The following is an 11,770-nucleotide window of genomic DNA, read 5'->3' as shown; positions in this document are numbered from 1 at the left end:
GAAGAACTGAGAAGGGGGAGAGAGGGGGGTCCAGTCTCCCCTTGCCGATCATTTTTTTTTTTTTTTTTTTGGAAGTCCTAGGACTGATCTCCAGGATCAGCACTCTTCTCCCAGCCCTTAGGGTCCTGCTCGGCCAAGGTAGGGGGAGTCACGCTAACCGCAGAGGGAGAGAGTAGGGGATGGAGAGGATGTGGAGGGACCAGAGAAAACGGGTGGTGTGGGAGGGATGGAGTCGAGGGGAAGCCACCAAACTGAGAGTTTGATTCTTGTCTAAGGGCATGTGAGACCGAGTACAGAGCGGAGGCACATACCGGAGGCGGGGGCTCCGGGTGTTCCGAACAGGGCCACCAGGCGCGCCCTAAGGGAGGGGGCTCCTCCGGGAGGCCCTACCCCTGGGTCCCCAAGCCAAAATGTCCCCAGAACAAAGCTGCCTTGTTGGATTAATTGTTTGGGTTGGGGGAAGCATGTTGACGGGGGCTTGCTGTTGAGAGCCTGTTCTCAGCCCTAGGCAGAGAAGGCCTTGGCTGAGGAGCCATAGCGCCTGGCCTCCCGTTGCCCGGTGACAGCGATGGTGGTGTTGGCAGGAGGCTTGGACAACCCTACCCCATCCCCCGCCCAGCCTTAAGGCCTGGCCCTCCTGGGCCTCTTGACCCTGCAGGGCATCGGAGAGCCTGTGTACTGGGGAGGGCATGCAGCAGGCTCTCCAGGTGAGCTTTGGTGCCAGCCTTCCCTTCCTGGGAATCTGCTGGGTTAGGACTCTGGGCTCCCATTCAGGGGATCTGTGATCCCAAGGACGCCTAGGGCCCCTTACGTGCCTCTCTGCACAATCAGTACAGCTGTCTGTCCTCCCTCTGGGCAAATGGGGTCATCTGGATCCCTCCCACGTCCGCCCCTTGGCTCTTGTCAATCTCTCTCCTCGTCACCCACGCTTGCTTCGTTCCCCTATACTGAGTGCTTGGTTCTTTTCCTATCACCTTCTAGCTGTTGTCTCTCTCCTCTGTGTCTTTCTGTTTTTCTCTCGTTCCCACAGTCTCCCTTCCTCTCACATCCTGTCTGTCTGTTCTTCCTCTTTGCCTGTCTCTTGCTCAGCCTCTGTCTCTTTTTCTTGACCCTTCTCTGACTCTTGATCTCTCATAGCTGTCTCTTATCTCTGGGTCTCTCAGGCTGTGCCTCTATGACCTGTGCCTCTGCCCTTATTTAATGTGCTTCTCTCCCTGTCTCTCTTGGTCCCTGGGGCTTTTTCTCTCCTGCTGTCTCTCGCAGTCTGTGTCTTACTCAGTGTCATTTTTCTTTCGTGACTTCTCCCTCCCTTTCTGACTCTGGGCCCCACTCAATCTGTTTCTCTCACACGTACTTTCTCTCTGGGGCACCCAGGCCTTCCCTACCATGCGACCTGTCAGTGTCTGGCAGTGGAGCCCCTGGGGGCTGCTGCTGTGCCTGCTGTGCAGCTCGTGCTTGGGGTCTCCGTCCCCTTCCACGGACCCTGAGAAGAGGGTCGGGAGCCAGGGGCTGCGGTTCCGGCTGGCCGGCTTCCCCAGGAAGCCCTACGAGGGCCGCGTGGAGATACAGCGAGCTGGTGAATGGGGCACCATCTGCGATGATGACTTCACGCTGCAGGCTGCCCATGTCCTCTGCCGAGAGCTGGGCTTCACAGAGGCCACAGGCTGGACCCACAGTGCCAAATATGGCCCTGGAACTGGTGAGCAATGATCCAGGCATATCCTAGGTATTACCTAAGTGTGGCCGAAGTGCAGGGAAAGGGAACACCAGGATGGCACAGCCATAGGGACGCATGACACCAAGAACAGCCAGCATTGAGTAAACCCATGGGTGACAAACCAAGCAACATAGTTACTTCTCAGAGCTGTGTGACCTTAGGCTAGTTGGTGCTTTCTCTGAGCCTTGGATGCCCTGTGTGCAAAATGACTAGATGATGTCTAAGTTCTTTTCTGCTGCAAAAGTATGATCCTACAAAGCCATCCGCAAAACAGCCCAGATACAGGTGAGCCCTGTACAAATAAAGTACAGTTGGTTTCATGGGACGCTAAGAGCAGGTAAATGATATCTGGATGTTCCAAAGTCATAAGGGGTCACAGACACTGCAGTTAACAAAATCAGGCTATAGGCCAGAGCTAAAATTAACAAGGTGGTACTGTCTAAGGACAAGTATAAAATCTAGGACAAGTATGAGTGTGGGTGGTGGAGGCTTAAGAGCAGTTCCCTAGGTGAGGCCTAGGACTGTGCCCATGGTATGAACCCACAATGGGACTGATGGACAGAAGCAGGTGCAACCTGCAGCTGATCCCCCAGTTCCCACTTGCTAGACCACCTGTGGAATTAAGTGTCATTTGTAGATGCTGTGTTTTAAGAGGGACAGTAGAAAATGGAAATACTTTAACAGGAGAGCTGCCTAGATGTGAAAGATTCAGAAGCCAAGTTTCAAGGAGGAATTGCTGAAGAACCAGGGAATTGATATGGAAAGTAAAAGCCTTGCATAGCAATGACATAATGGTTGTTTTCAAATATGGGAAGGACAGTTGTGTGGCTGAGGGATTTTTCTGGTTGGCACCAAAGGGACTGAATCAGATGTGGTGGGGGAAAGTCATGAAGAGTCACAAGGACTTTGATGACCTTGAACATTGGCTAGGACAGATGACCTTTGAGGCTGTGCCTAATTCTGAGAGGAAGTCAGTGATACTCCACAGGGTTCAGGCCAGGCGCGGTGGCTCACGCCTGTAATCCCAGCACTTTGGGAGGCTCAGGCCGGTGGATCACCTGAGGTGAGGACTTCGAGACCAGCCTGGCCAACATAGTGAAACCCTGTCTGTACTAAAAATATAAAAATTAGCCGGGCATGGTGGCATGCGCTTATAGTCCCAGCTACTTGGGAGGCTAAGGCAGGAGAATTGCTTGAACCTGGGAGACGGAGGTTGCAGTGAGCCGAGATCATGCCACTGCACTTCAGCCTAGGCTACAGGACAAGACTTCGTTTAAAAAACAAAATCGGGGCCGGGCGCGGTGGCCCAAGCCTGTAATCCCAGCACTTTGGGAGGCCGAGACGGGCGGATCACGAGGTCAGGAGATCGAGACCATCCTGGCTAACACGGTGAAACCCCGTCTCTACTAAAAAATACAAAAAACTAGCCAGGCGAGGTGGCGGGCACGTGTAGTCCCAGCTACTCGCTAGGCTGAGGCAGGAGAATGGCGTAAACCCGGAAGGTGGAGTTTGCAGTGAACTGAGATCCGGTCACTGCACTCCAGCCCCTGCGACAGAGCGAGACTCTGTCTCAAAAAAAAAAAGAATCAGGTTTCAGACAGAGAGAAGAACAAGGACAGCACAGACAGGGCAGGCACACAAGAGAATGCAAGGATGTGATGAAAGGATCTTGGATGTCCAAGCCTCACGGGTAGGTCAAACTCCTAAGCCCTCACGTATTGGCTGTGTGGTCTTAAGCGAGTTACTTAGCTTCTCTAAACTCCAGTTTCTTTATATAAAACGGTGTTCTGGCAGCTCTAAGAACGATCACATATGTGCACACCATGGCAGAACACCTGGCACACAGTAGGTACCTGATTAATTGTAGCTATCATTGAATGGGTAGAGACTAATCAGAACATCAGGGTTGATTCTTGGTTTTTTATTCACCCTATCAGGTTCTTGAGTATCCCCAGATCACACCAAATTTCCCTCAATCTTATGCCCCCTTCCTATTCCCTGCCAGGGTCCCCTGTCCCTTCTCTACCCCTTATCATACCAGAAAGATGGGATCATCATGGCCAAGTGGGAGGCATCAGCACTCACTCTTTCCAACATCCCCATTACTCCCCCATCCTCCCTCCCCAAGCTTCTCTGTCCCTTCATCTCCCCTTCCACAGGCCGCATCTGGCTGGACAACCTGAGCTGCAGTGGGACCGAGCAGAGTGTGACTGAGTGTGCCTCCCGGGGCTGGGGGAACAGTGACTGTACGCACGATGAGGATGCTGGGGTCATCTGCAAGGACCAGCGCCTCCCTGGCTTCTCAGACTCCAATGTCATTGAGGTCTGCAGTTCCTAGACATACACACACATACCACCCAGGATAGCCAAGAGGACTGTGGGGTGGTTAGGGGAGACATTAGAAAGTAGTTACCACTGGGGGATCATTTGGATTGGTGGGAGGCTTGGAAAAGCAAATGGCAGAGCTCCCAGATGCTGTAAAATCCAACAGGATTTTTAGTGTTCGCATTCAAGGGGCTACACCTGGCATGAGCCTCTCCAGCTTCATCCCTAGTCACCCCTGGGACACCTGGTGCTCTCCTTCTCCTCAAAGGTTCCTGCTTTCCTGAGACATCTTCCTTCTGACTTTCTCCTCCTTCAAAGCCATTTCCTCTCTGAAGTGCGCCCTCCTGCTCCAGGCACAGGGAGGTGCCCCTTCCTAGTGCCCTGAATCCTCTCTGGGAGCAAGCATATCCCCTGCGCTGCTGGCTGCAAGAGAGTCCACACCGCGGACTGCGGCCATTGTGGCCGCTCTCTCAGTGCCGCCTCGGGCCCATCTGGCCACTGGGTTTACAGCAGGCGCACCAAACAGGGTTCCTTAAGAGTGGCAGGGCACAGGAAAGGTGCCACTGGGATTCTTTCCTTGCTTGTGGCCCCGCCCCCAGGTAGAGCATCACCTGCAAGTGGAGGAGGTGCGAATTCGACCCGCAGTTGGGTGGGGCAGACGACCCCTGCCCGTGACGGAGGGGCTGGTGGAAGTCAGGCTTCCTGACGGCTGGTCGCAAGTGTGCGACAAAGGCTGGAGCGCCCACAACAGCCACGTGGTCTGCGGGATGCTGGGCTTCCCCAGCGAAAAGAGGGTCAACGCGGCCTTCTACAGGTGAGGGGCCGCGGGCATCGGGCGGAGCGGGCCGGGATTGGGGTGCTCCCTGATAAATAGCCTTGGGAGACATCTGAGCAGGTCCGGGGCACAGGAGGACCCGGGGGTCGAGACGCGCGGGAAAATATGGAGGCCGGTGCAAAGCTGGAGAGTTGGGAAATCTTGTGGGACCACGAAAGGTGCCCCAAGGGAGTACCTGAAATGGGGACCAGTGAGGGTCCCGCTCTCTCGTGGCCAACGCCTGGGTGGGTAGGCGGATTCCTCGGTCCCGGGCGCGTGCCGGCCTCGCGAGGCCACACCCAGGCCCTGGGGCGATTCCAACGCTGGCGTCGCCGGCCAGCGAGTTCCGAGTTCAGCAAGGACGCGGCAGCCCCTGGGAGGCAGCGCCTGGGTGTGTCCCGCGCGGGCTGGGCGCCCAGGGTCTGGGGACCCAGGGACGGCGGCGCACGGTGGCCGAAAGGCGCCAGGAGACACGGCGCCCCCTCTCTGCCTGGGCCGTCCCCGGGCGCGTGTGTGAGCCCTCGGGACTCCTGGAAGTCCTGGAGTTTCCCAGAATCTCTTTTGGCGAAGCCCAACCCCTCCACCTGCATTGGAGCCCTGGGGTCCAGTCCGGCTTCCAGGGAAACGCATCACCCTGGGGACTGTCTGTGCTTAGCGTCTCCCTTCCCTGGAGCATCTACTTTGATCTTTTTGAGAAACTGCCATTGACAGCCAGATATTTATTTGGAAATCTTTACACGCTCTCTCTGTAATCTACTTTGCAAGTCAAAAATCCTCCCTTTCTTCAGTGGTTCCCTAGATCAGTATTGCTGAAAGGCCTCTTGATGTCCGGATAGCTTTTCTCGGGCACACTACTTCAGATGGGGTCTGATGCGGCCAGCCACTGTAGAAATCCTCAACCCCGACTGAAGCATGCTCGAATTACACTGTCTTCCTACTGCGGCAGCTTCCCACTGCTTATACTGAACTTGTCATCACCTAAAACCAGTTCAGGTCTTCCCTATGCTTCCTACTGATAGAGCAGCCTTTTCTAACCCAGGTATAGGTGACGTTTACCCTATTACATTTGTTTTGATACATAATTTAGAAGCCATAAAAAAGCCATGATGATCCCATGAGATTATCTTGAGTCCTGATGTGACTTTCCATCTGTCATCCTTCTCAGCCTCCTCTGCTGAACAGACATGGCAGCTTTGCCTTCTGGCTTCATCCAAATGGCTAAACGTTGTTGTGAAAATGTTTTAAACCAAAGTCTAACTCTTCTTGCAAATGTTCCTGCAGATTTTCATCAAGCTTCTAATCATCAGCTGTAAAATATGTTCCTTCCACCAACTGGGAAGAAACAGAACACTTCAATGACATAACCAACATTTCACCTGATCTATCTATATATTTCTTATCTGTAATGAAATCATGGGAGATTTTGTTAGTCTTTGATAAAAAATCCAGAAATGCTATGTTCACAGTCATTCTCCAGCCTTCCAATTTAGTAACCCTGTCAAAAAAGAAAATCATAGTAGTTTGAGCCTATTTTTACTCAAATCCTTTTAGGTCTCTAAGAATCACCTTATTTTTTCCTAAATGCTCACAAACCTCTATTTAATAATTTATTCTAGAATATTACTTATGTGTAGATTGAGGAATTGAGGAATCCTTTTTCTCCTTTTTTTTTTTTCTCTTGAAAGTCAGGATATTATCCAGTCTACAGTCTTTTCTATACCTGCTCACACTTCTTTGACTTGGCTCTGAGGCTCATCTGAAATGTCTTTCAGTACTGAGGATTTTCAGTACTTTATCTGGCTTGGACACTCAAACCACTTTAAAACAAACATGTGCTGTGCCTCTTTACTTTCATCCATCTTGGGGCTGCATTTCCTTCTCTGTGCTGCTTACCTTCCCTAATTTAAACCCCATGTTCTGAAAGATGCATAGAATTTAAATAGACATTTCCAGTGAAGAGGATAGCATGAACAAAGGTGTAGAGAGCCATTCACCCAATATTTATTTACTGAGATCTTACTGTGTGCCAGGTACTGTTGTAGACACTAGCCGTGGCTCATGCCTGTAATCCCAGCACTTTGGGAGGCCAAGGTGGAAGGATTATTTGAGCCCAGGAATTCGAGACCAGCCTGGGCAACATAGTGAGACCCTGTCTCTACAGATAATTTTTAAAAAATAAAATTAGCTGAACACGGTGGTGCGTACCTGTGGTTCTAGCTACTTGAGAGGCTGAGGCGGGAAGATTGCTTGAGCCCAGGAAGTCAAGGCTGCAGTGAGCCGTGATTATGCCACTACACTGCAGCCTGGGTAGCAGAGCAAGACACTGTCTCAAAAAATAAATTAACTAAGGCCGGGCACGTTGGCTCACACCTGTAATCCCAGCACTTTGGGAGGCTGAGGCTGGTGGATCACCTGAGGTTGGGAGTTCAAGACCAGCCTGACCAACATGGAGAAACCCCGTCTCTACTAAAAATACAAAATTAGCCGGGTATGGTGGCGCATGACTGTAATCCCAGCTACTCGGGAGGCTGAGGCAGGAGAATCACTTGAACCCAGGAGGCGGAGGTTGCAGTGAGCTGAGATCGCGCCATTGCACACCAGCCTGGGCAACAAGAACGAAACTCTATCTCAAATAAAAATAAAATAAATAAAGTAAGTAAATAAAGAAGTGGTCAAGGAAGGCCTCTTGGAGAAGGCATCATTTGAGAAAAGATTTAAAGGAGGTGAGGGCACAAGCTATGCAGACCTGTAGATAAACATTTCCAGGAAGAGGGATCAAAAATGAACATATTCTGGGGTGTGTGTGTGTGTGCGTGTGTGTGTGTGTGTGTGTGTGTGTGTGTAGTGGGTGATGAGATAAGGCATTCTTGTCCTCCTGGAGGCCACTGGCTGGAGCTGAGTGAAAAAGAGGAAAATGGTAGGACATGCAGTGTAGGTGGTGATCAGAAAAGAATGGGGAGCCAGATCCTGTGGGCCATCTGGGAGAGGCTGCCTTTTGTTCTGTAGGAGATAAGGAACCACTGGAGGGTTTGGAGCAGGGTTATGACATTGGGCTTCCATTTTTTTTCAGTACTACTTTCACTGCTTTATTAGGAATAGACTGTAAGGGATGCATAGGAGCAAGAAGTCAGGTGGCTAGTTATGGGGTTATCGTCTTCTGAAACCCACGTAAAGAAAGTGAAAGGTGATCATGACCAGTGAAAGTGGTGAAAAATGATCAAGTTTTATAGATAGGTGTGATGTGAGAGAGAGGAGTTAAGGCTCTCCAGGTTTTTGACCTCAGCTAAGTATGGAATTGGCCTCACCTGACAAGCAAAATAGTGGCTGGAGCATGTTTTTTTGGGAGATAGGCTTGGGGGTGGAGGGTAGGAACTTGGTTTTAGACCTGTTAAATTTAACATTCTTTAAGACATTGAAGTGGTGGGGCTAAGTTAGGCAATTTAATATAGGACTCTGGAGTTCAGTTGAGTAAAACATATGAAGTCCTGAAACTGGACAACATACCAAGGAAGTGAATGTAAATTTAAAAGACAGGGAAAGAGGCCCAGAGACTGAACCATGGGGAGACTAAATATTTAAAAGTCAGAAGATAAGATGAAATGCAAACAGTGAGGTGAGGTAGGAAGAAAACCAGGGGAGTGTAGTGGCCTGGGAGCCAAGTAAAGTGCTTCAAAGAGGAGAGAGAGAGACCAGCTGAGTCAGTGCTGCCCAGACCTAAAAACATGAGGACTGAGAAACAAATGCTGGATTTAGCAACAGGGAAGTCACTGTTGTCCCCAACAGAGATGATAATGAATGGCTTATATTTGGAAGACAGTAAGTTAGCAAGAGTAGGTTTATACTGAGAAATAGTGGAAGATCTAGATAAAGGGAGGCCAGAAAATGGAATGCTTTAGGTGCCAAATTGGAGAGCTTGGCCTTTGCCTTATGGAAAAATTACAAATAAAAGTATTTGTATGGAACAAGAATAAAGCCAGTGTTTTTGAAAGTTTGCCTGATAGTAGTGGATGAGGAGAGGAGGGTCTCAGTGCAGTAAAACCAGTCAGGAGTTTGTTCTAAAATTGAAGCTTATCAGGAGGGTAACAACAAAGATGGAGGAAAATGAATAGATGTAGGATGACTGATAGAACATAGAGAATGGGAGAAGAGACACCTTCTCTCTCCCATCGAAAGTGTCGAAAATGATTCCGACACTGCCTGAGAGAAGGATGGTACCAGCAGCTATCTCTGGGCTTCAGGTTAATATGAACTAGCTTTAGAGATGGGCCGTCTTTGGAAAGTTTGAGACGCAGGAATTGTCCCCAGGTATGCAAAGCTGAAATAATTTTTAGAGATCAGGAATATTTGTTGGACATATTGGAATCTCATACTAAGTCTGGGATATAAAGGCTGAGGAAAGAGATACACTAAAGCGCAGAGGCCATTTTTCTTGGGGAAAGAGATTGGGGGAGCCCTGGGAGATTCTGTGATGGGGCTATGATCTAGATCCTTCACCGGTCAGGCCCAGCAGAGGGAGCATTCTCGCAGGTGATACAATTATGAAAGATAGGCAAGATAGTTGTGAACAACTCTCCCCTCCCTAGGGGGAAAAAAGATGGATCTGCTAGCTTTTAGAGGAAGTAAGATTTAGGGAATGAGAAAATTAAACCTGATGTATTAAACATTTTTCAATTTGTTTTGGTAGTTCTGCCCTAGAACATGTAAAAGTTGTAGAACTTTAGAATAAGAAAAGAATGTACAGATAATTGAACTATTTACTGCTCTTTTACAGATAATGAAATTGAGGCTCTAAGAGCTTCAGTGCTATTTAAGAAGTCACTCTTCTAGTTCATTTCAGCTTGACAGATGTTTTATTGAACTCCTATTTGCCAAGTACTGTGCAAGGTGCTGAGAATACAAAGGTGAATAAATGACAAGAGAGGTTATTAGGCTGCACATCATAGAAGACCTTATAGGCCATCATAAGGATTCAGGTCCTTATAATAAAAGGATTGGGAAGCCATTGATGTTTGGGTTTTTTTGTTTTTTTGTTTTGAGAGGGAGTCTGGCTCTGTTGCCCAGGCTGGAGTACAGTGGCACAATCTCTGCTCACTGCAACCTCCGCCTCCCCAAGTTCAAGTGATTCTTCTGCATCAGCCTCCCGAGTGGCTAGGACTACAGGTGCCCACCACCACGCCCAGCTAATTTTTGTATTTTTAGTAGAGACGAGATTTCACCATGTTGGCCAGGCTAGTCTTGAACTCCTCACCTCAGTTGATTCGCCTACCTTGGCCTCCCAAAGTGCTGGAATTACAGGCTTGAGCCACCGCTCCCGGCCATTGAAGTGTTTTTTGTTTGTTTCTTTGTTTGTTTTTTGAGACAGAGTCTCTCTGTCACCCAGGCTGGAGTGCAGTGGCTTGATCTCACTGGATCTCACTGGAAGCTCCACCTCCCAGATTCACGCCATTCTTCTGCCTCAGCCTTCGGAGTAGCTGCGACTACAGGCGCCCGCGGCCACTCCCAGCTAGTTTTTTGTATTTTTAATAGAGATGGGGTTTCACTGTGTTAGCCAGGATGGTCTTGATCTCCTGACCTCGTGATCCGCCCGCCTCGGCCTCCCAAAGTGCTAGGATTACAGGCGTGAGTCACCGTGCCCGGCCCATTGAAGTGTTTTAATGAGGAGGGCTGTGAGATGGCATGATCAGGTTTGTGACTCCAAAAGATCATTTTGAATCTATTTCTTTTCTTTTCTTTTCAGACAGAGCCTTGCTTTGTCACCCAGGCTGGAGGGTAGTGGTGCAATCTTGGCTCACTGCAACCTCCTCCTCCCGGGTTCAAGTAGTTCTCCTGCCTCAGCCTCTCAAGTAGCTGGGGTTACAGGCACGCACCACCGTACCCGGCTAATTTGTTTTTTGTTTGTTTGTTTGTTTTTTTTTGTGTGTGTGTGTGTTTTTAGTAAAGATGGGGTTTCTCCATGTTGCCCAGGCTGGTCTTGAACTCCTGACCTCAAGTGATCTGCCTGTCCTGGCCTCCCAAAGTGCTGGGATTACAGCTGTGAGCCACCACGCCTGGCCTTTGACTCTATTTCTGAGAATGGTCGGGAGAGGAACAAGATATATGGATTGGAGAGATTTAGGAAGTAAAATTGACAGGACTTGGTTATTGATTGACTTTGGGATCCAAGAAAGGGAGAAGTCAGGATTAACCCCTAGGTTTCTGGAGTGGATTTTGCTGAGATAATTATCTTTCTTCTCTTTTTTTTTTTGGACCTACATTACATTTTAGATTGCTTTCAGATCTCTACCTAGAAACATCAAGAAGACAATGAAATAGATAAGATTATGAATACACTTTATATTGTGTGTATTAGATTATGGTGTGAATTAGACCATATAGAGGGCCCTATATGAAGTGAGACAGAATGCCTAAGATAAGAGTTCCACAAATTTTAATGACCAGATAGGGGAGAAGCCTGCAGAGAAGACCAAGAAAGAGCAACCAGAATTAGGAATAGGCGGCTCTGGGCACACTGCCTAGGAGTCAGCCCTGCTCCCTGGGGCGCCACTCCGGAAATTAAAAATATTTTAATAATAATAATAAGCAGAATTAGAAATAAAACCAGGATATTGTAGTGTTATAGCAGCCAAGGAAAGAGAGGACAGTCAGATATTGCAAAGAGGTCAGTAAGATAAAGACTGAAAAATGTCTGCTGGATTTAACAAAACAGAAGTTTGCAGAGTGATAGGTAGGGAAAACCAGAGGAAGTAGGTTAAAGAATGAGTGAGAGGGCCGGGCGCGGTGGCTCAAGCCTGTAATCCCAGCACTTTGGGAGGCCGAGACGGGCGGATCACGAGGTCAGGAGATCGAGACCATCCTGGCTAACACGGTGAAACCCCCTCTCTACTAAAAACACAAAAACTAGCCGGGCGAGGTGG

The 11,770-nt window shown here is 49.2% G+C and overlaps 2 protein-coding genes across 5 annotated transcripts in view; one reads left to right on the top strand and one right to left on the bottom strand.

The window, feature by feature from the left end:
• The first annotated feature begins 17 nt into the window (after window positions 1–17).
• Window positions 18–11,770, top strand: part of LOXL3 (lysyl oxidase like 3) — a 21,756-nt gene continuing 10,003 nt past the window's right edge. The window contains exons 1-5 of one of the 4 annotated variants that reach the window (XM_023188043.2): window positions 101–138; window positions 503–707; window positions 1,375–1,699; window positions 3,877–4,040; window positions 4,642–4,856. In XM_023188043.2, coding sequence (XP_023043811.1) covers window positions 690–707; window positions 1,375–1,699; window positions 3,877–4,040; window positions 4,642–4,856 — 722 coding nt within the window. In that variant the 5' untranslated portion in view covers window positions 101–138; window positions 503–689. Of the gene's footprint in view, window positions 139–210; window positions 708–1,374; window positions 1,700–3,876; window positions 4,041–4,641; window positions 4,857–11,770 lie in introns of those variants that run through there. The other 3 variants (XM_023188044.3, XM_023188042.3, XM_023188045.2) reach the window with 3 other exon arrangements.
• LOC116418465 overlaps window positions 4,675–11,770 on the bottom strand; it is a 16,733-nt gene continuing 9,637 nt past the window's right edge. Inside the window, exon 2 of the mRNA XM_031934216.1 lies at window positions 4,675–6,188. Within this exon, the coding sequence (XP_031790076.1) occupies window positions 4,838–5,446 (609 nt within the window). The 5' untranslated portion in view covers window positions 5,447–6,188 and the 3' untranslated portion in view covers window positions 4,675–4,837. The remainder of the gene's footprint in view (window positions 6,189–11,770) is intronic.

This window comes from Piliocolobus tephrosceles, chromosome 15 (genome assembly GCF_002776525.5).
Source record: "Piliocolobus tephrosceles isolate RC106 chromosome 15, ASM277652v3, whole genome shotgun sequence".
NCBI lineage: Eukaryota > Metazoa > Chordata > Mammalia > Primates > Cercopithecidae > Piliocolobus > Piliocolobus tephrosceles.
The sequence above is the reverse complement of the archived record's forward strand: the minus strand, read 5'-3'. Positions and strand labels throughout refer to the sequence as shown.